The 24,739-nt window shown below is 38.5% G+C and overlaps 1 protein-coding gene across 1 annotated transcript in view; it reads right to left on the bottom strand.

Moving 5' to 3' along the window:
* The window catches only part of CSMD1 (CUB and Sushi multiple domains 1), a 1,818,880-nt gene that overhangs the window by 497,377 nt on the left and 1,296,764 nt on the right, over positions 1 to 24,739 (bottom strand). The window contains exon 8 of the mRNA XM_061177359.1: positions 19,013 to 19,100. Within this exon, the coding sequence (XP_061033342.1) occupies positions 19,013 to 19,100 (88 nt within the window). The remainder of the gene's footprint in view (positions 1 to 19,012; positions 19,101 to 24,739) is intronic.

Here is a 24,739-nt window from a genome sequence, read left to right as displayed (position 1 = left end):
GCATTATTTTATTATCTGACAAGCCTATTGTTACAAGAGGAAATTCTACCTGTGTCTTCCATTTGACAAACCCTGACATTGATGCTGACAAAAATGGGAATGAAAGAGAGTCTTTGAGAGAAAATATGCATAGTTGCCCATGTTATGTGTAAAGTTATTAACAGATAAAAGATAAGGAAAAAAATAAACAAATGCTTTCCTTTCCTGCTTATTGAAAAAGTCTAATCTGGAATATCACAGTGAACATTATTCCAGTAACATTACAGCAGCATTTCCCACACTTCTGTATAACACTCTCAGAGGATCATCACAGATGTCTATAAAGATCATCAAATCAGGGTCAAATCAATTTGAAAAATTCTGGATTAAACAAAATTAAGCATCTTTCTTTTCTAAAGGGGACCCTCAGTTTACTAAAATTTAATATGCAAAATGTGTTTCACCTACTTAAGAGAATGTAAAGTATGTAGAATTTTCCAAATTTATCTGGTCAGGAAGCCCTTTTGCACTAAATATCCAGGGCAACTAGAATTCTATGAAAGTAACCTGCAACTTTACCAAATTCACTGATGAGCTCTAGTAGTTTTCTGGTGGTGTCTTTAGGATTTTCTATGTATAGTATCATGTCATCTGCAAACAGTGACAGTTTAACTTCTTCTTTTCCAATTTGGATTCCTTTTATTTCTTTTTCTTCTCTGATTGCCGTAGCTAGGACTTCCAAAACTATGTTGAATAAAAGTGGCGAGAGTGGACATCCTTGTCTTGTTCCTGATCTTACAGGTAATGCTTTCAGCTTTTCACCATTTAGTATGATGTTAGCTGTAGGTTTGTCATATATGCCCTTTATTATGTTGAGGTATGTTCCCTCTATGCCCACTTTCTGGAGAGTTTTTATCATAAATGAGTGTTGAAAATATTTGCAAATGATGTGACCAACAAGGGATTAGTCTCCAAAATTTACAAACAGCTCATGCGGCTTAATATCATTAAAACAAACAACCCAATCAAAAAATGGGCAGAAGACCTAAATAGACATTTCTCCAAAGAAGACATACAGATGACCAAAAGGCACATGAAAAGATGTTCAACATCGCTAATTACTAGAGAAATGCAAGTCAAAACTACAATAAGTTGGGCTTCCCTGGTGGCGCAGTGGTTGAGAGTCTGCCTGCCAATGCAGGGGACATGGGTTCGAGCCCTGGTCTGGGAGATCTAAAAAGAAATGATACAAATGAACTTATTTACAAAACAGAAACAGACCCACAGACTTAGAGAATGAACTTACAGCTACCAAGGGGGGAAGGGTGGGGGAAGGGATGGTTAGGGAGGTGGGGACTGACACGTACACACTGCTATATTTAACATGGATAACCAAACAAGGACCTACTGTATAGCACAGGGAACTCTGCTCAATGTTATGTGGCAGCCTGGATGGGAGGGGACTTTGGGGGAGAACGGATACATGTATATGTATGGCTGAGTCGCTTTGCTGTGCACCTGAAACTATCACATTGTTAATTGGCTATAGTCCAATATAAAATAAAAAGTTACAAAAAAACAATTCTATGGAAGTAATTTTGAGAAACACTGTGTTATAAGGACATAATATGTATTATTTTTGAAAGGGAAAAGTGGAAAAACCAAAATGTAAACATAATTCTAATTTTCATTGTCAGTCATAGCAGTTATTTAAAACAGCTATACTTTTTAGACATATACATCATAATTTCATTGGCCTTTGGTCTTATTTAAACTTCCGGAACCACGTTGAATAAACGAAGTAAATCTAAATATTGGTTTGAAAACAACTATTATATCTCCGTGTTCTCTATTCCAGGCCCCAATCTTCAGTTCTCTTTGTTTACCTAAATTTCAGTTTTCATACTTTTCATCATTCTTTCAATATATTTTTATTGAATATTCACTGTGTGCCACACCCTACTCCAGGTACTAAATATGCAGAAATTCATAAGACCGACAAAGTTCCAATCTCATGGAGATAACATTCTAGTTAACGGAGGACAAAAAACCAAACAAACAAATCAAATAAGAAGAAAATGAAAGTGTTGTTAAGTACTGTGAACAAAACACACCAAATGATGCGATTAATAACGGGTTACGGAGAGTCGGGATTTAAGAGTGCTTCAGCATTTTTTATGATCCTCTCAAACTAAGGTGCTAGTATCTCACACAATTTCTAGGCATGGTCAAACATAAAGGAAGGAAAATGAGATTATTGCTTCCCTTTGGCAACCACTTACTTCAGTTACCAAAGCCTATCATTCATAGTTTTGATGGAGTGCACTCCATTCCAACAAAATGTCTATCTTTTTCATACATGCTTTTCATACATCCGATCAACTTCCTTTAGGTATTCAATTGCGTTAACTTTGACTACTCTATCTCATTTCTGGCAATATATTATAGATTTATCATCCAAAATTGGAGAAAATATGGGCAGAGTTGATTTTTGGAAACCATGAGAAATATGAATGACTATATTATTTTATATATATTTGAATGAATACACTTCTACAAAAATGAGCAAAATATGTAGCGATATAGAGAAGAAAAAAGCTTGATAAAAAATTGTTACCCCAGATAACATTTATCTATATAAGTATCTGAATCTGTATATCAGGAAAATTAGGCATAAAACTATTTTTAGAGTGGTAATAGAATCACGAGTACACTTTTGTTTCTATACTGCAATAATCGTAGTCCTTCTGATTTTATTACAAGTTAAATTTTAAAGTATTTTAAAATCCTACTATTAGATTGCCCCATTTGCTCTCACTCATTGAGACAGAACTCTCTCACACCTAACAGAGTTCACACTCTCCTCAGATTTCCAGCAGACAAAAACTACAGAAGCCTCTTCTACCACAGAAGGTAGAAGACTCTTCCTAATGTTCTATAATCACTGTAGTGTATCACAGAAGATCTAGTCCAGAAATCTCCATCTGGGTTCTGGGGAAATCAGTCCTCAGTATGTACAGAGTCTGATATGGAACTCATTTCCTTATTTCTGTCCTTAATTTTTGAAACCTTTTGACAAATGACTGGAAATAACAATTGATAAAATAGTGAGGCTTCTCTACTTTCAAAGCATTAAAATTATTAACAAGAGCCGCCTCTTAGCTTGACAGCAGGTTGGAAAACAGAGCCACTGATGGGTAAACTCATTCCCAAGAGTGGAGATGAGGAGTAGTCTCTGCGTTGTGATGAACATGGTTGAGCTTGAAACTGATGATGATCCAACTTCTAATTTATTATTTCAAACTTTTGCTTTGGTTTTATCTAGCACTTGAATCAGTTCAATTTAAAATCCATGCACACTTTCAGCTTCAAATATATAATAAACCAAGCTTTTATTTATGATTTGATTTTATGATTACTATGTTTGAAAGCATATGTGTAACATTAGGAAGATTAATTTGGTTTTCTGGAAAGCACTCAGAAGAAAATAACAGAACAAAAGAAATTAGTATCTTCCCATTGGCAAGTAAATTTAGAACACCTAAGAATTATTTTGTCATACAATTTTGATAATTGTTAGTAGCTGGAAATTGTCAAAAATAACAGAAAACTGATTTTGTAAAAGATCAAGATAAATTGTGTATTGATAATAAATATCCAAATGGCAAATTTTAAGTTAAATAGTTGAAGCAGAATAATTTGGTGTTTTAAATATAATAGAACAGAATAGAAAAAAAACACATTTTTCACTTCTTCAATGCTTAGCACTTCCGAAAGGCTCATCATTCAAAGTTTGAATTATGAAGACATTTCATTTGTCACCATCTACTTGACTTTACCTATAGTTTGAAGAGACTTTCTAGGTGAATGAACTCTTTCCAAATATGGTTTTCCTAGAGAATGGCTATCTGTGCATTTATTTAAGATTGGTACTATAACTATTTCCAAAAAAAACCCACACACACAAAGTAACTTAAAGATTAAACTAGAATCCAAAACAGAATGTGGACTGATTTAGCTGTGATGTGTAACTATCCATTAATTCAGAGATGACTCTGACCTACCTGAGTGGCTAGATGGGCAGACCCCACCTGTTACCTCAATCCATGCTGGCTGGTGTTGATTGAATCTACTGAAGCAACTAGTTTCCCCATTTAGAATTTTCTAAATGGATAAACAGATTGATAGATTGTTATAGCTGATACATAGATAGATTTCTGTCTCTTTGTTAAAAAAAATCCAGCTCAAACAACATACTTAAAGATTCATAAATACAAAAAAATAGATACTATTTTTAGGCATCAGGGGTAGGCATTTACACATTTTGCATCTGCAGCAAAAAGGAGAAACACATTATATTATCCTGTTTTCACATTTAAGCAACAGAAAACACAAAAATTAGAGGAAAAAACTTTCTTTAGAACTAAGTTGAAGTCAGGATTTGCTGTATTTCTCTTTGTAAAATGAACACAAATGACATGGGGAAATTATATCTGGAACCACACTGTACCAAAGGTATAGATATCTTAACTATTTTTTTTTAATGTATAAAAAGGAAACAACTGAAATTTTAATAAATTTTCAATTTTTGTGTGGGTCATCAAGAGAATTTAGAATCCCTAGAAACCCAAGACACAAAGGTCACCTACGCTTCCTCACCAGCTTTTTTTTTTTTTTTAACATCTTTATTGGAGTATAATTGCTTTACAATGGTGTGTTAGTTTCTGCTTTATAACAAAGTGAATCAGCTATACATATACATATATCCCCATATCTCCTCTCTCTCTTGCTTAACTATTTTTTGAGAAGAACTGGAACCATGTGGCAGGATAATATGTGAAGTGGTAAAGGGTGTGTGTGTGTGTGTGTGTGTGTGTGTACAGGCACAAGGACGCACACCTGTGATTTTTCTCCTGTATTTTACTTACACCCTGAGGATGCTGATACTGGCATAGCACGAAGTAAAATTATAGGTGTCTAAATCCAGAAGTGTCATCCAGGTGTGTGAAATATGTTTAAAGGAGCAGTGATGATACATTGTTCCCCATTCCTCATTCCCCACTATGAAACATAAAAGCAAAGCAAAACACAAGGCCAAGCTGAGGCAGCGGAGGAGAACATGGAGAGCCAGAGCAGGCAGAGATGTGATAGGTGGTGTCAGGGCTGTGGAATGCAGTGCCCTGGTATCCGCTGCACCCTGGACCAGGAAGCAAGTTGGGTGAGGCAGTGGAACAAGATAGAGCCCTGCCCAGGGCAGTGTGTGGGCCCCCAGGGCTAACACAGACCCATTCCCCTTTCCCAGCTGTGACCCCATGGACAAGTCTGTGTCTTATGGCACAGCCTCTCCAAAGAAGAAAAGGCAGCATGGGAGCCTAAGACTAGGAGGTGGAGCCCCTGGGCCCTCGAGTGACACAGCAGGTCATCCCCAAGGTGCTCATGCCTCTTGAATGTTGGCTGTGGTTTGTGGAAAGGAAGCCCCAGACTCAGAAACATCTCCTCTCCAGGAAGAGGACGTGCGCCCAGCCAGGGTCCCGGGGACAATCAGGACAGGGATCCGAGGGGCAGGGATAAGGCGGGGAAGCCATGCCCACTCCCCACCATTGAAATGAGGGCCTTTCCTTAAGCCCTGGCATAACATCATCAGCAGTGGGGGACGGGAAGTGAACAGCTGACTAAACCTGATGGACTAAGAAATCACGGATTTCAAAAACTTTAAGAGTGAATAAATACAATTTTCTGACTCAGACTAAATGGGGATATTGAAAAAGAAATTAATTACAGCCCCAGTACAAAGAAGATTACATTTTGCACTCTGAATTCATGGGCCTGTAATTAAACCTCTCACATGCATTGAAGCTGACTTTGCAAATAATAATATTACTCTTCTTATCATATACAAGTCCCCCTCCTACCTTCCCCATCTCTACTGCTCCCTCCTCCTCTTTCTCCCTCCCTCTCTCATTTTTCTCTCTTCCTCTTCCTCCTTCTTACTTCTTTATCATTAAAAAATATTTACTTCCCATAAATAAAATTAGTTATACAGGTAGTTTCCAGAAGTAGGTGCTAAAGCTTCCAGAAAACTGTAGTAGGAAGAATTTGAAGGAATTTTTGTAACTTTGGAAGAAAAGAAATGACACTTGATACAAGAAAAGAAATGAGAAGAAAACTGTCAGGAACACTTCCAATGTTCTTCAACATCTTTAGTACATTTAGACTCAAGTCCTCCTCCTACAAATAAAATATCCCCACTGCCTTAAACAGTGTCTGGCATATCACAGGCACTTGAAAATACATGCTGAACAAATGGAAAAAGACAAGTCACTTTCCTGAGGCTACATGTGTCAATCTGTCAGTAAAATGGGACTGAGAAATAATGGTAGCAAAGAAATCCATCTACTCTTCATCCTCTTTATCGGCCTTTATTACACCTCACCTGCATTGGTTCACAACTGGTTATGGTCAGGCTTTTAAGCACTAGGTGCCCTGCTAGTCATAAGGATGTATTGATGAACTACTGGGGGCAGGAAATACTTCATCAAACAACTACTGGGCAATGAGGTAAATAAATATAAATTACTATGGGAAAAATGATTTTGCCTTCAGTGAAAACGTAAAAAAATGATATTGCCAGAAACTGAAATTTGGGTTGGGTCTTAAAAGATCCATATAATTTATTTACTTTTCTCAAAATGAGTATCTGTGTCCTAGAGTGAAACCCACCACAGAAAGCCCCGTTGGTGTCAAAGTTGGTGATCTGTTCAGGGAATTCCAAGTAGCCTGGTTTGTCCAGAACAGTATTTTCCAATTGCTGTTCCAAAGAGGGGCCCATTCCTTCCTGCTCCAGAGTTTTTCCCCTTTAGACTTGGGGATTTGGGGTCCTCTCCTGATTCACCCCTTCTCCTTTCCCTCTCTTTGAGGTACAGCTTAGCTCTTTTACTACTCCACACAATGTTTCTTTTGAGAAATACTAACCTAAAGGCCAGAAGTAGGAGGGGTATGAGGCTTGGAAAAGGCCACACAGAGAGGCAGTTCCCAGGAGCAAGGCTCCCTGAGGGAAAGCATCATGTTTCACTCACCTTGAAATCTCTCACAGCCTCCAGCAGAGTTTATTGTGCTTATGATATCCCTGAGATAGATGTTTGTAGAATGATTGCACAGGACAAACAGGAGACAAAGGCATGAATTCAGATCATCTCCTAAATGTGCAACCAGCCACCACAGTGCAAGGCTGCAGGGAGTAAATCCCAACAGCAGCACGTGAAACCCATCTCTGCAGCCACCTTGCAAGCGCGTGTCTGTGATTACACGCCTCTATTTCAAAAGAAGCTGTTTTAGATAACCTCCCTGATTCTCCGATAAATGAGTCGTACTCCACTCGGGAAAGGAACTTTGATACTGAACCGTATGTTCTCCACTAACGGCAAGACTGGTCCTAATACATTCGACTGATTTCAGGCTACAAAGACGGTCCGAGTAAACTGACCCCTCACTCCTAAGACGTAGTCAGATTGTACAATTTGCACAGCCTTCCAGACAATGGCATCATCAGAGAGATGCATGTGCGGCTGCTGTGAATATCGCAATGCCTCTTACTACCCTTTTGATTTTCACACATAATGTGTCGTTTCTGGGTCATTTTTTCTTTTTATAGTGACAATTTTTAGACTCATCTCCTCAAGCCTGAAGGCAATTTAGTACCACTAAGAATGCATTAGAGAGTAGATGGATCTCTTTAGCCTAAGGAAAGAAAAGAATCTAATGTTTCATAGGATTCTTAGATATTGTACGTTAATAATAGCACAACAAAGACCCCTAACCGCGATCAGAATACAAGCAACATTAACGCCGTGAATGGGGCTTCAAATGACCAGCAATCTTCAGACTCTGAGAGCTCTCAGATGTGCAGCATTTAGAAGAATGTGTGAATTTTCCCACGAGGAAATTTAATTTGCATCTTCTGAGTATACGATAAGTTCATGGGGATCCACTATTTAGCAAAACAAGAGGACATTTTTTGTCTGACCAAGTAGAAATATTAAATCCTCAGATTCACCCCCACCCATTCATACAGAGGCAGAAGCCACTACTGCACTATTTCTGGAAGGAACAGGTGGGCAGGGAGAGTGGATTCAAGTAAGCCTGGACCCGCATCAAGGCTCTAGGAGAAGCTGATCCAGCACTCCCTTCTCCCATCTCAGTTCATCTCTCTGTGGCCCCTCGGCCCCTGCCTGACAATCTCCTGACGCCCTGGGAACAGTGGCCTCTACATCTTTCTTTCACTTGACATTTGGAAGCCAAAGAGGACCCCGCAGACTCTGGGCCTTGAGCTGTTTTATGGGCTGTTCTCTTTCCTCTGCAGCTCCAGTGAGAAAGCCTGGGAGCTTCTCGGATGGAGGGAGGGGAGAGCGCCTGCAGCCTGTGGACAGCTCCAGCCTCAGCCAGGAGGGCGAGCAGGGCTGGAGGGCAGGACACACCAGCGACTACTGTTTGTTTTATATGATGACCAGGCCCAATGAGTGGCAGGAGTGGCAGGAGCTAACCAGGCACGGAGGGAAACAGTATCATTAACTACTTACTTGTGACAGGCATTCATCCAGGGCCCCGGGATGAGTCATCACTGGAGGTGCCTCAACCCCACTTTGAGAAAAACAAGACTCAGAGGGTCAACTGCTCCAGAGCATGCAATACATGGATTCAAACTGTCTTTTTTTCTTACTCTGAAACTTATCACCTATACTTGTGATTGAGCAGAAAACAACTGCAAATACAGAGAGGCTGCACAGCAAAGATTTTCCTCTAGGCTTGTATCTACTCTGTGCAAAGCCTTCCAATATTCTGAATCATCCTGCCCTCCTTGTTACAACAAACTGATGGACTGACAATGGAAAGATCCAGGACAGACAAGGTAACCCGAGCCAGGGCTGGTGTGTGTATAGCAGGTGCTGGACACATGGGGTGCTCCAGGCTTGCACGCGCCCTCCCCGTCTCCCCATCTGGGCCTTGCTCTGTCCCTGTGGCCATGAAGCCACATCCCAGGTGCTGCTGTTGACCACAGCCATGGGTCTGGGGGCTCCTGACAGAAAGGAGCCACCTCACCCAGGTGCTGGCTGGACCGAGTGCGTCAGGGCTCTGGATTCCACAGCAGCTGCCTGGAAATGTGATGACTATGGCCCTGAAATGTGGAGACGCTTTGGGGACATTCCTGCCCAGTGGGAAACAGCGCTGGAGGGGTTGCAGTGAACAGCGAGGCCCCAGCAGTGCCCCCAGGCTGTTAAGGCACCTGTGAGACTGAGCCAGCCGGCTGGTTACTAAGTGTGAATGGCTTCCCTCCTATTCGCCATCCCTACGTTCTGGGCTTACTCCCGTTTCCCTCCCTCCTGCTTCCCTGAGATTGAACTGCCCCTAACACTTCTTACCTTGGGCTGATTTCTAGGGAATCCCAAATAAAGTGGGGAACCTGAGTCAATGATCAGCCTCCAGTCAAGCCCCAAGACCTAGAGAAAGTATCTGCACCTGGTAGCCCAGATGTTTAAATCGCTGTCAGTAAAACACAGCTCAGCTAGAACAGGAGCCTGTGTTCTTCCTGATTGTGAGGTCCTGGGGCCAAGGATGGTTCTCCTCTCATGTTCCTCAAAGCCCTAAATACGCCTTCTCTGTTTCTTAGCAGACCTCCTCTATCATCTGCCCCACTTCAACCCAATAAGGAAACGTCTTCTTATTACAATTTCTTCTCCTCCGTCTCACATTAATACTGGGTCATTCCCAGAAATGACGTCTCATATTACCTAACACATTTAGCACTGTAAGTAGGACCAAGCCAATCTAAGAAAAGGGCAGATCAGGGATCCTGGGGAAAGCAGAAAAGGCATCTCGGGGCAGGTGATGCTAAAATCACACCAAGCCGTGTAGGTATATAGAATCAAACCGTAAACACCACCTGCACAGATGGATATGCCTGGCTTCCTCTCACACCATTTTCTCTGTGCAGCTATGGGTTTGTTGGTTGGTGTGTTTGCTTTAACTTCCTTTCGTTTAGACTCAGTCCTTAATGTTTATTTTCACCTCTAGGGAAGAGAGGCAGGAAGGGTTCTTCCACCTCAGGGTCTCTGCATGTGTTTCCGTCTGCCTGGACTGCCCCCACCCCACTATTTTGTATGGTGGGATGGGGGCAGTCCTTCTCATCTTTTGAGCTCAGCTCTGAAGTTATCTCCCCAGAGCCTTTCCCTTCTATTCTGTCTACAACAGAGGAATCCCTTTCCTGATTCTTCTTTGTTTCTCCTTTTATCTCAGGAGCATGTCACAGTTCTAAGGGCTCGGCTCATTTTGGTTAAGGAAACCAATGAATTAGTAAATACAAGGATGGGTTCCTCAATCTCCCTACCCATGGCCCCAGGTAGTGATCTGCGTTTTCTCTTCCCCTCTTCCTCTGGGAACAAAGACTACAAGCAAAGAAGCACAGCTGTGTGGCTGCCCTCACTTACTGCCGTGCTCCATCAATGCCCTGGAACCAGCCTTCCCAGCATGTGCCCTGCTGCTCTCTACAAGGTGGTCCTTCCCACCGGCCCAAGAATCTCCTGCTCCTTTTCTCTTGTCTGTTATCCAAGTCTGCTCTGAGCAAGATCTGATGAACTGTCCCTACACCAGACTATGCAATGGGACCAGATGGTGATGCCTTGCCCTCCCAGAGGGAGTCCACTTCATCAGAGCAAGAAGCTGCACAGCAAAGTCTTGGTCCCTAGGATCCCTCCACAGCAAAGCCACGGGAGCTCCACCCTGAGGGCACCCTCTCTGCTTCCCGCAAAGGGCAGTGTTGGTTCTAGTTCTTACTGAACACTTAACAGAAGTCTGCTCTGTAAAGAGAGCTGAGGAATTAATTTAAAAACACACATAAAAAAACTGTAGATGGCATCAGTAACCTAAGAACTGACAAATCCTCATTTCCTAATCTTCCCACATGCCTGCCACCTGACTTTCTCCGCCCCTCCTCTCTTCCCCACTTTTACAAATAGGAAGATTAGGGAGCCCTCCGGATGGAATTTAGGAAGGTGGTGCAAAAAGAATGCAACTGACAGGTAAAGGGCGCAGACTGGTTTTATCAATATTCTGACCTCAGTCAAATCCAAAAACTACCTAACAAATTACCCTCTCTATTAACTAACTAGCTACCGTAGAATATAAATATGGAAACAAAGAAAGTCTCTAAACCAGCAATTCTCAGCAAGGGTCAAGTGCATCAGAACTGAAAGGGAGCCTCATAGAACTTGTGTAAAATCTTATTAGACTATGGCAAAAACATGATCAAGAGACACAGAGCTTTATAGCTCTGATGGACCACAGAAATCATCATCTTCTATTTCTGCCCATTCTTTTACAGATGAGGAAGCCAAGAAACAGAGAAACAAACCGTATTAAAGAAGGTCATTTAAAAGAGTGTTAATATTTAAAGGATCCCTAAAATCCCATTTCTGATGGTCATGATAATGTGGGTTATTAAAAAAAATCAACTATCTATTATTGCATTTTGAAATTAAGAAATTGATGTATGCTTCAATAACAATGAACAATTCTCCCAGAAAACTATTTAAATGGATATTATATTTTGACAAAAATTAATTTACTATTACAGATACTTTAAAGACTGGGAGAGAGAGGAAGAATATTCCATGAATTCTACTCAGTGGATTCTTTATCAGAAACAGCTTTAGCCAGATAAATGAGATCTGAAACATTCCCAGTGTGCCCTTTTTCAAAGGGACGTAAAGGTTTCAAATAGTGTGAACAGAAAAATATTGGTTATGGTATTTCATTAAGTAGTTCTTAAAAATACAGTCAATGCTCCTTGAAAGAGCAGTAGTCACTGGCAAATATCTTTTCTAGACTACTTCAGTTTCCTAGTGATAGTGAAAGTGAAGTGCTTGCATTCAGTAAAAGGCATAGAAAAGCGTTACGTTCCTTAAATATTTTTCAAATTCTAAGAACATTTTGGAGCCTGTCAGGGGACTTTGGTGCTGAAAATCCAAATGCAGGGTGTTAGGAAAGGTCTACACTCACCAACCTGTTTTATTGATATGGAGACCCCAGCAGGGATGCTCTGTCGCCCTCACCTTGTTTTTTCCACTTGTGCAGATGAGTAAAGAAATCATTTACAGACCCAACCCTGCATCCAGAAATAAGCTAATGCTTGGGTTCCAAAAAATAAAAGACAGTTCTTTGACTGTTCTCCTGGGAACACTGAGTGCAAAGGGATTATGTCACGGGAGGTGAATCTTTTCCAACAGGAAACTAGCCTGAGTGTTTTTAAAATTTCCTGTTGCTCCCATTATAGTTCCCAAATTTTGCTTATTAACAAAACACCAAATATGGACTTAATTCGAACTCTAAAACATTTTTAACTTGTTTCATTTATTTTTTTCTAGCTCTGTTGAGATATAAATGACTTATAACATTGTATAAGTTTAAGGTATATAGCATGATGATTTGATACATGTATATATTGTGAAATAATCACTATAATAATGTTAGCTAATGTATCCATCACCTCACATAGTTACCATTTTTTGTATGCAGTGAGAAGTTTTAAGATCTACCCTCTCACAACTGTCAAGTATACAATAAAACATTGTTACGTATCATCACCATGCCATATGCTAGACCCCAAAACTTGGTTCCTTTCATTAGTAAACTGATTATTTCTTTATTTGATGGGGAAAAAATCAGGCTAAATAATATAATAATCTCTTAATAATAGTAATAATGAAATCTATATTTTCCTCCTGTCATTATGATTAGCAATGATGTACATAAACTATCTAGCAAATAGTAGGGATTCAGTGCCTAATACAGAATATAGAAGAAATAAGTAGTAGCTTATTTCTCTGTAATAATATATTCCTGAAAATTTACCTGTAAATCAAAATTTTGCATATCAAAACAACACTTACCATTGCCTCACAATATGTAAATATACATGCATTTCTTACATAAAATAGAAGGAAATGACTTAAGAAATATTTACTGAACACTTGCTATGAGCTGAGAACTACGCTGGGCACTGGGAATGAAACAATGAACAAAACCAAGTCCATTCCTTACAGAGCTTACATGCTTGTGGGAGAAAGAGCATAAACCTGTGTTATGTGTAGTAAGTTAACACTGTAAACACAGGCAGGTATATTATCTTGGGTCCTGCTCAGTGCTGGGAAGCAAAAGTAAAGCAAGGAAAGCATAGAGGGAGTGAGGGATGTGAATGAAAAGCGTGTTTCAGAGACTATGTTCAGGAAGAGGCTCTGGCGCCAAGACTGGAAGGAAGGGAAGGCTGGATCATTATAAGATCTGGGTCATCCATGATCAGCATTGAGTAAAGTATCTCTTATGCTATTATTATATATTGTGAAGATGGACAGTATCAACACATCACGGAAAACATAAATAAATAGAATCATAGAAATAAAGAGCTAAAGGAGAGAACTGATATTAAATATAATATCAGAATTTAAATTAATACGTCTGCTCCAACTTTAAAGTATAATTGAATTTTTTCCATTATAGCAAGTGGAAAAAAATAGGAAGCAAGAAAAACATTCCAACAAGCCAAGAAAGCAGGTGTATGTACAGGATGGAGGGAAGGAGAGCCCCCTCCCCACCCAGACACCTCTCCACCATTCTCCCCATCCACGGAGAAGACTATGTTCTCTCACTGACACCCTGAACGTTGCAACAATAAAGGCTTCAGTAGCTTACAATTTACCTGTGTTTCCCTCATTCCTCCATCATTTAAAAAATAATTCAATGAAAGAACTTAATAAAAATCAATTCTTAAGGAAAATAACACCATACTTATTTCCTGGTTTATACACAATCTCTAAGTACAGTTCTTAAATATTTTCATGTAAGAAGAGGCAGGTAGCTCTGTTGTCACTGAGACTGAACTACAACAACTGAGAAGTATTAAAACGCACCACAGCAATATTTTAATAGCTGTACATAAAATCATCAGTGTGTCACAAGAAAAAGAACACAGTTGAAGGTGGGAATTAGTAGAAATGAGCATCAGTTTATCAAGAGACTTGGGTTATAGATTTTTTTCTGTTTCTCACTGATTGTGTAGTTTTCCATTATGTACCTCAGTTTCTCCTTCCACCTGGCACCTCTTAACTTCATAAAGTGTATTATGCAAGATCCCTTGGGGAAAAAAGGGGGGCTAAGACATAGCAACAAAAGTTATTAACTTGAATGGTAATATATAAATGTCAATAATATGTTAAATATTTAGTTTTGAAGTCATAACTATCACTCTTTCAACTCCCAAATTCCATTTTGAGCACAGGTCATGTTTTAAGAAAATGTCATTGATCTATTCTCTGACCAAGGGTGTTAAAACTTAATTGGTTTAGCAGAGTACTAATGAGGCTATGATTGTACATCCCTAGGGATAGGCTTGTTAGCTTCAATTTAATGCAATTCAACAGAAAAAGTGTCTACCCTGTGGTGGGCACAGTAATGAGAAATAAAATCAATAATCCTTCCTCTTTCCTTCAGGACCTCATGATCTAACATGACAGAAACACACATCTAACATAAATGTATGTTTCCATCATTCTAAGATAAGTCTAAGATGATAGAAACAGAAATGGGTGTCACAAACACAAAAGTGCTGAGAAAAGTTGAAATAATGGGATGAAGCAAGGTGGGAGTGTCCTGCAGATAGAAGCCACCTGTGCGGGTAGAGGAGGGCAGAGAAGACTGGGATACACACCACCTTACAAAAAATAAATCCTAGGGAGGACCACGGAGCATCTGCCAGTAGTTCCCAAGCTGGCCTCTCCAGGCTGCTCATCTGTTCTGTACTAGCCTGCCCTACCCTACTTGTGTCTCTGAGAACAACCATCATGAGAACAACTGAGAATAACCATCATGGGTGGTCTAGGTGGGGCAGGAAGGAAAACCATCCTTGGTGAAGAATGTGACTGGGGATGGAAAGCAGGAAGACAGACCCTGAGGGTACAGTGGCTAGTCTCAAGAGGAGGGAGTTTTAGGATAGGTACTGCAGCTCATATAAATCTAGGGTTGCTGCTAAATGGGGTTTGGCTATGAAGGTTAGTGAGGGCAGTTCATATGAAAGAAAAGGAGAGACATCAGGGAGGTCCCTATTACATGTTACATATGATAAAAGATTTTAATGATATATCTTAGGGTTCTAAATGTACATAAAGAATCTGTAACACGTGAATGTATGCAGTGTTTATAGAAATATATAATATTTATGTAATATATATGAAGAAAACTGTAAGGTCTGGCAGTGAGTAGCATGGCTGCTGCTAGCCAATGAGAATGTGACACCCCTCTCAGTAATCAGTTAGGGCAAATTATCCCTTGTGCTGAGCAGAGGCAATCCCAGGCTAAAAGGCATGGCTTTGAACACTGGGCCTCAAGGTCGGATTTCAACCGTATCTTGACTCCTCACTTGGCTGCTTTGTGATGTCCACACACTGCACACCTCTCTCCAGGGGTCCTGCATGATAGGTGTGAAACCATTTAGTCATTATCATTTTCCTTATTACAAACCACTAAAGTCAAACCTTATTACAAAGTTTGAGGTCAATAAGATCCAGTTTCAAATCTCAGCTCTAACCATGATTGGATATCTTATTATGTTGAAATTCTGAATTTCAACAGCTGTATTTGCAAAATGGGGATAATTATATCTGCCTGTACACAGGCTATATATCCTACTAGCATAGGAAACAGATGAATAATAAATGCCAGTATCCATCCATAAATTCTCCATCTCTACTCCCACTCCATCCCTTATATATTTGTATTTGAATTGCTCCATCAATCTATTCATTAATATTCAGTTCTAATGAATACACTTTGTCTTTAAGAGAGCAACTGATGGTGAAGAAAATTGTCAGAAAATTGTCCATGGATTGATCTAAATTCAAATAAGAAAGCTTTGTACTTTAGGCTTCATTTATTTAGAATTCTTTATAGATAATACTGGAATGAATATTTAGATTTTCTAGGGAAAACAAAAGATTTCCAAAGAAACGAGAATAATAGTATAAATAAAATCAGATGAGGAATATTTTACCAACCTAATAAAGTATACTCTTTTCAAACAAAAAGAGCCCCAAATTACACATAATTACAGTGCTAACTACAAATGAATTCCATCCACTCATCTTGACAATGTTGGTTATTAGTTTGCATTATATGTTAGTCATTCATTCTGATTATAAGAATTTAGAAAGAACTGAATTGCCTTTCATTAAAACCAGTCTCAAAAAGACTTTAAACAGTTAAGAACATCCCCTTTCTCTGTTTAAAACATGAACGTTTACAGTGAGCTTATTATATGCTAGGCACAGCCACATGTCATTTCAACTAATGGGCCTAAGATACCTTTCCATAATGATGAAAATCAGAATGCTCTCCCCCTAAGATCAGGAATAAGTCAAGAATGTCTCACCAGTTCTACTCAACCTTGTAATATAGGTCGTAGCCAGCTCCTCCAGGAAAGAAAAATAAATAAAATACATTCAGATTGAAAAGAAAAAATAAAACTGTCTTTATTTGTAGTTGACAGGATCATCTAGGAAGAAAGTCCTATGAAAAACAAGTCGTAGGAACTACAAAAAAAGTTCCTAAAACTAGCTTATCACAGTTCTGTATATATACATATAGGTATATACACACTGTACACTCATAGATGGCAAAATAATAATATTTACATTTTTATGTAATTTTATAGAAAATTTGATCTTTATATTATACTATTCGATTGCCATAAACTTGGAGACATGTAAACAGCATAGAGATTCCCCAGAAAACTAAGAAAGTGAAAGATTGAAAGTCTCAGCTGAGATACTCTGTCCCTTTCTTGACTCGCCATGCACACACCCAGCTGGCTTTCCCCACAGACACATCAACACAGCCCCAATGGCTAATGCTTATCCTGAGTTAAACAGCTGCAGGAATAAGGCTGTTATAAGAATGAGATAGAGTAAAGGCCAGCATATTCACCTCAGATACTAATAAAATCTTCTGTTCTTGCCCTTGTGCTAAACAGATACTGGCCCTGAATGTTTCTGAATTCCTTGTTAACTTTTGAAGATTAAACAGTTTCTCTGGCTCTCTTTACCATACGATGCAATCTGAACAGTTTGCATAGTCAGACAAAATTTAATTTGCTTTGTTTTAAAACAGAGCTCTGCCACATAGACCAAGGAGGTTTCTGAGTTTCAGGGATGACAGAGTGCTGGATGGGCAATCCCCTCATACACAAGTGCCTCTGACAAACACCCTTTGAGTTCTTTTGCACCAGGCACTATTCCAGTCACTGATGAGGCAGAGACAATAAGATACTATCCCTGTCCTGCAGAAGCTTAAGTTGGGTGGAAGAAATGGATGTGTAAAATGCATAATGCAGACTCACTGCTGTGACTCTAATGGAGGGATGTGTAAGGCTTTTGGGAAGCAAGGTTTGAAGGACACTTTCTGGTAGGAGGTGACTTTTGAGATAAGAAAGGAATACATAGGACAGAAAGCTCCATGGGTTCTAGCCAAGAATGTGTAAATTTCATCTATTTGCATCATTTTAAAAGACATCAAATTCTTGAATGCCTTCAACTGACAGCTACTTTACATTTGAAATCAGTAGTTTTCTTTCTTAGCTGACCACCACACCCACTGGACACAACAAACCCCCTGGGGTGCTAATAACTACCCATAATCACCCTTGCTCTGGGGAACTTCCTTGAGCCGAATGCAGGAAGCCAATGATGAAAGGCAAGGGTGGTGAGCCCAAAATGTAAACGATTTGTTCCCTGAAATTCCCCATAGATTGAGACTGAAGCTAATCTCCAGTTAAAATCAACTTCCTGCTCAGCTTTCTACTCTGATTCTATCCTGCTTTCTCTGTTCCCCATAACCAGAGGGCACTTTTCCGAAAACCACTTGAATAAGTGTCCCCATCTCAGGCTCTGCTCCAAAGGAACTTGAACTAAAATACTAACACCTTAATGTACACTCAAAGTTTGTGATATTTAAACTGCAAACATTCCAATTGTCTATTCCATTTGCAACATGACAGACACTACTATGAAGTCAAAAGTATTTCAGTAGCACAGCTATACACTTTTGTTTCCTTTTCATGTAAAAAAATTATATATCATTTTACCTACTTCATTACAGCCACCCTACAGACAATTTTATTATTTTTCTATCCTTTAAAAAAAAAACACTGCTACTCCAATTTCACTGAATAACATTTCTTCTTCCTTCTCTAATAGTATCACTACTTTCTTTCAATTTTCAGCTCACTTTAGTAGGCTAAACTCTACAAACATCTTTTCTTGTTTCTTTCTCAAAAATAGTGAGATTGTAAGAAAGAAAAACATATTTCTTGCTCCCCTTTACTCTTTGATTTTGCAGCTTACTCCTAATACTAGTATCCATCTTGTAAGTTGGAAAATGTTCAATTTCTTGAACTAATTGAAAGGAATGCAAAAATCTAGAAAAAATCACTATTATAATCACTACTACATTCATAATGTAACAACTATAAAGCATTCTCTGGTAATCATAATGCAGTGAAATGAATCATAACATCTTCTGTCATAAATTGCATTGACTGCCACTCACATTCATTATTATAGAAGTTTATTTAATGAAATAATTATGAGGCTATAGTTAAATTTTTGTACCATCTATTTTTTAAAACATTAACAAAAATGCATTCGAATATGGGAAGGTAGCAAATTAAAAACAGAATAAAACCCCTGGAGACAAATTTTGATCATATCCATAGAGTTAAATTTTTAATAATGGCTTATATACTGAAAGGTACAAACTCTGGAGTATCTGGAATTTTTCAGCACAATATGTTTTAGAATTCTACAGATATTATAGATGCATAATAATTGAGAAATTGTATCTTTAAATTAAAAGGAAAAAGAATTAAAACTACAAGATAAAATTATATATGTGTTAGAAAATAACATGTTATTGAAATAATTACTTCATCTCCTACCTGAAGTCCGAACCCGTTCTTCTGCCGTTTTCTGGAATCCCAGGATCTGGACACATGTCAGAGACCAAAGCAACACCTCCTTGAGTTACTGTAATAGAAAGAAACATTATTACACTTTCATGTAGCTGTTCAGAAAATATCCAGATAATAAATTTACATTAGGTAGATTTGTTTCTTAAATGCTGATGCCTTAACATGTGATTTCTTTAAGAATTAAGATAGTTTAGCTAGATTAAGATAAACTTATTCTTATTCCTGAAAAACAGACTTCTTACCCAGGATGCCAACCAACAGCCTTTGGTTGGAACTCTTTCCTCTACTAAAGAAGTCTAAATTTAATTTTAAAACATTTTCTCATTATGATCACCTTTATGACACGTTACAATCAATAGCATGATGGGAAAAAAGAGCATCATGCCATAAATATCTTAGCTTATATAGAAGAAAGCTTTCATTCATTCCCATGGATGAAATGGAGATGTTAATTATCTATTAAGATCTATACAAGAACCTGCTGTATAAAAAATATATACGTATATATAAATAAATAAAATAAAACTCAAAAATTCAAAAGAAAGAGCTATACAAGAGATATTTTACATAAAATTACCTATTATATCTTAAACCTCAAGCGTGCTTATCATTGAAGTAAAAAAAGTAATGGTCTTCTTGTGCAGATGTGATTTATTTTTTGAATCTGTTTTATAAAGAGCCTTTCCTCCTGCTGGGATGTTGCACAGTCAGAATAGTTTTTAAAGGATTCATTTGCTTGTTAGAGTGGCTGCTACTCCAATAACTATCCTACTCTATCTAATTAGTGTAATCCAATCAAGGCAATTCGCTCTTTCTTTACAGAAATTTGTTCAACGGTGGTTGTGACTCAATTCAGTTCAATGATGCTTGAGAGGAAGCCGGCAGGAGTGTTTCTGGGGAGACGTTCCTGCTAGCTCATAGAGATCATCTCTTTTTCACTCTGGACCTTACCATGTTTGAATTTCAAATGTGTAACTGTTGGTACCATCTTGCTATAGTTCAAAGATGGAGGCAACAGCATGAATAGAAGAGACTGAGCAAGAACCAGGACCCCTGATATCATAGTTGAGACAGAAACATTGACCAACTCAGAAACCTACACTAGCTCTGAATATCCTGTTGGATGATTCATATATTTCCTACAATTCAAACTCATTTGAACACATGATTTTATTATTTGCACCTGAAAAGCATTCTTACAAATATAAATATGTTCACATATATTTTGAATAATACCATAAGAAGGAAAAAAAAGTCTGGGTAGATACTGAAATCCTTAAGCATTTAATTAAAACTATGCATAAAAAAGGCACTAATAATTATAGCAAGATTTAGTTTTTATTGCTAAATTAGGATGAAACTGTGATATGGATATAACCCTTCATTAAATACCAATCTTACCAGAATATAAAATTTTCTTTCCTAAGTATTTAACGTTCTCAATTGAAAAAAATAATCCCGCAAGTTGGGCAGTGAAATTAGAAGATGGTGGAATAGAAGCTCCAGGCCCTCATTCCCCCATGGAAACATCAGACAAATAACTACGGGCTAAATAACTTTGTATGAACCCTGGAAACTAATCAAAGATCTACAGCAACTGGGCAAATGCCCAATGAAGAAAAAGCCACGTTCATAATAGTGGAAAATTTCAGGGAATTTTTACGTGCTTTTGCCCCACACCTTCCCTGACATGGCACTGGTGAGAGGAAGGGGCCCATTTCCTGGTTCCCTACCAGAGAAGGAGGACCAAAGAGGAACTTGTTTACAGTGTTCTGGTCTGTCTGTGGGCCCGGTGTTGAAGGACTAGTTCCTGCCTTGTCTGACTCAGGCATAGGCTGGGGAATGGCAGCTGGAGGCCAATAAGACAGCAGTGGACACTTGGCTATAAAAACTACGTGGGGGCTGCAGCCAAGCGGACAGGTGTGGGCAAGAGATACAGGCAGAGCAATACTGCAGAACACAAAAGACCCTGAGAAGGAGCTCCAATGAGGCTCTTTGGAGAATCAGGATATTTTAAAGCAGCTGGGGGAGAAACACACAAACATATACCCAGACCCAGACAGAACATGTGAGCAGTAAAGACCTGAGAAGACCTTACTTCTTCACCGCAGACTGATCTCAAGGCTCAGTGGCCCACTAATTTGTAAAAGTCTCCCACACCACTCCGCAAGACTGGGAAAGGTGGCTCTTTCTTTGAAATGCCAACTTTTTAACAAACATCACAAGGCATGCAATAAAATATGGGAACATGGCCTATTCAAAGAAACAAAATTAATCCTGGCACTAGTCCCTGAAGAAATACACAAATTGGACTTATTAGACAAAGATTTTTTAAAAACTATCTTAAATATGAATTTGAGTAAATAATGGTTGTACACCTCTCAAATTTCAGAAAAGACATAGATATACAATTCCAAGGAGCTCAATAAACTCCAAGTAGAAAAAACTCAGAGACTCACAGTGAGACACATAATCAAACTACCAAAAGACAAGGAAAGAATCTTGAAAGCAGAAGGAGGAAAGCAACTCATTACAAACAAGAGATCCTCAATAAAATTATCAGTTGATTTCTCAGCAGAAATCTTTTAGGCCAGAAGGCAGTGGGGTGATACATTTAAGTGCTGAAAGAAACAACACTGTCAACCAAGAATTCTATAGCCAGCAAAACTACCTTTCAAAAATGACAGAAACATTAAGACATTCCCAGAAAAACAAAAGCTGAGGAGTGAATTACTACTAGACTTGTCCTATTAAAAAATTCTAAAAGGAGTCCATTTTCAACTTGAAATGAAGGGGCACTGGACAATAATTCAAAGCCACATAAAAATACAAAGTTCTTTGGAAAAGGCAAATATGGGAAAAAAGTTTAAAAAAAACAAACTATTATTGTAATTTTGATTTACAGCTCCACTTCTTAATTTTTATAGGATTTAAAAGACAAATACATAAAATAATTACAAATCTATGTTAATAGGTACACAATATAGAGAGCATAATTGTGACAAATAGCAGCTGGGGGAAACTGTAAAGGAGTGAATTTTTGTGCGTGATTAAGGTTAAGTTGGTATCAATTTAAGACACATTGTCATAAATTTAGGATCTTATGTGTAATCTTCATGGTCACAACAAAGAAAATATGTATAGAATAAACACCAAAGGAAATGAGAGGGAGTCACATGTCACTATAAAAAATTAACTGTCAGCCATAAAAAGGAAATTGTGCCATTTGCAGAGACATGGATGGACCCAGAGACTGTCATACAGCGTGAAGTAAGTCAGAAAGAAAAAGAAATATCATACATTAACGCATATATGTGGAATCTAGAAAAATGGTATAGACGATCTTATTTCCAAAGCAGAAATAGAGACACAGATGTAGAGAACAGACATATGGATGCCAAGAGGGAAGGCAGGGGTGGGATGAATTGGGAGATTGGGATTGACATATATACACTAATATGTACAAAACAGGTAACTAATGAGAACCTACTGTATAGCACAGGGAACTCTACTCGGTGCTCTGTGGTGACCTAAGTAGGAAGGAAATCCAAAAAAAAAGGGGATATATGTATATGTATGGCTGATTCACTTTGCTGTACAGTAGAAACTAACACAACTGTGTAAAGCAACTATATTCCAATTTTAAAAAAATTAGCTGAATGCAAAGAAAGATAGTAATGACCTACCACCAAATCAACTGCCATCAGTCTGATATTTCTACTGCTTTTTTCTCCAACTCCATAGTTTCACAGTCTGTAGCATGTGCTAGGGCAGGTTTCTCAACCTGCACTCAGTGGTCTGCTAAAAGGTCTCTAAAATTTATTTTCTAAAAAGATTCTAGTTTTAATAAAAGTTCAAACCCCAATGCAGAATCTTACTTCCACCGTATTTTTTCTGCCCCCATCAGTTACGTGACTCCCACATTCCCTCAAGCAAAACCGTCACTGCTGTGTCAAATGAAGCCATTTTCTTCAAGCTGAATGGCCATCACTGTTTCTATCAGACGTAGCCCATGCTAGTGTGGTTCTCACTGCACTATTTTAGAGTACCAAGCTGGTCTAGAAAACAACTTAAAGGCTTAGGAAGGTCTACTTCTATTCTGCTTTTCTGTTTTTCTCACATGGAAAAGTAGTTAAAAATAAATGACAAATTGGAGGTACCCATGCAAATCAGCTCAAAACACTCTGGATCTTTTTTTAAGTAATGTCAAAGTTGCCTACTTTTTCAAAAAAAGAGTACTTAGTTGGAATTCTTTGAGAGCACAGAATGAAATAGATAAGTCTGAACAGCTTGCAGATGGCAGAAGATAACAAAAAAGTGATGAGAGATGTATATAAAATATGGCTGATTTTCTGAAACAGAGATAGGCTTATAATGGGATAATGATAGAAAAAATATGGTGACAAACAGGTTATGCACAAGTAAACAATGAGCTCCACAAATCCCAACTACCTATTCCATCAGCATCATGAACAATTAACTTCTCTGAAAACTGAAGCTTTAAAGTTGCAAAGAATCATGGAGATCCATCTGTTTCAAGCAGGATCTCAATGCCTCAGAGAAACATTTTCAAAAGAGGAATCACTGGGCTTAATATCATTTTAACTCTAATTTTGTCAAATTATACATCAGATCTCACAGGACATATGCCATAGATATTAATAAATATATGAAACTGCAGTCAAAACCTTAGAATTTAAAATCAAAACTGGAGTATTCCATAGGTAGATTAATGACCCATCATTGACAGTAAAGCAAGGTATAAAGTTATGCAAGTGGATGAACAGATATAAATTAGATGGTTTGTAAAAGACTTCGAATGAATTTAGATTTAAAATGTGTAAATTATATTAATGTATATATAATCAAATGACTTTTTCAAAGCATGCTGATTCACACTATCTCATTATATCCTCACAAGTTTCTTATGAGATATGTAGAGCAGTAAGGAACATGCTTCTCCCATCGAATTGTAACCAAGCAGGACCCTATTGGGCCTTCCCTGGACAGATCCCCCCATGTCCTCTGCCTTCTTCTTGTCGGTAGAAAACTTTAGCCTCCAAGACCTTCCCCAAGTTCCAAATAATAAATTTAATCAGAGAAGTGAGAAAACACAGGAAGAAAGGAAAATGGTCAAGCAAGACAAACTAGTAATACTTTAGCCATTAAACAAAGTCAAGGACTTTTAGTTCCTCAAGAGTTATAAAAAATATTCTGAGCCACGTCCTTTGAGCTGTTTTGCAGATACCGAAACCCCCACCAGGTGGGAGAAATTAACTGCATGCTGCCCATAAGCACATAGACCCCAGACCAGTTGGAACCAGAAGGTTGATGATGTTGACTCCCGATTACCTCACCACCAACCAATCAGAAGAATGTCCACAAGCTGATCATGGACCCCACAACCCACCTCCCCTCACCCCACTTTTAAAAACCTTTCCATGAAAGACTTCAGGGAGTTCGGGCCTTTTAATCACTAGCTGCCTGGACTCCTTGCTTGGTGCCCTGCAATAAACACTGCATTTTCCTTCACCACAACCCGGTGTCAGTAAATTTGGCTTTACTGCGTGCAGGTGAGTGGACCCAAATGTGGTTCAGTAACAAAATTATCCTGTTCTCTGAGGACATGTCTTGTGATTGTCAATTCAAATTCAAAATGAACTTTTTCTTTAACGAATTATATAGCTAGACTAG

The sequence above is a fragment of the Eubalaena glacialis genome, chromosome 20 (assembly GCF_028564815.1).
Source record: "Eubalaena glacialis isolate mEubGla1 chromosome 20, mEubGla1.1.hap2.+ XY, whole genome shotgun sequence".
NCBI classification, from domain to species: domain Eukaryota; kingdom Metazoa; phylum Chordata; class Mammalia; order Artiodactyla; family Balaenidae; genus Eubalaena; species Eubalaena glacialis.
This window is presented reverse-complemented; position numbering and strand designations above follow the sequence as displayed.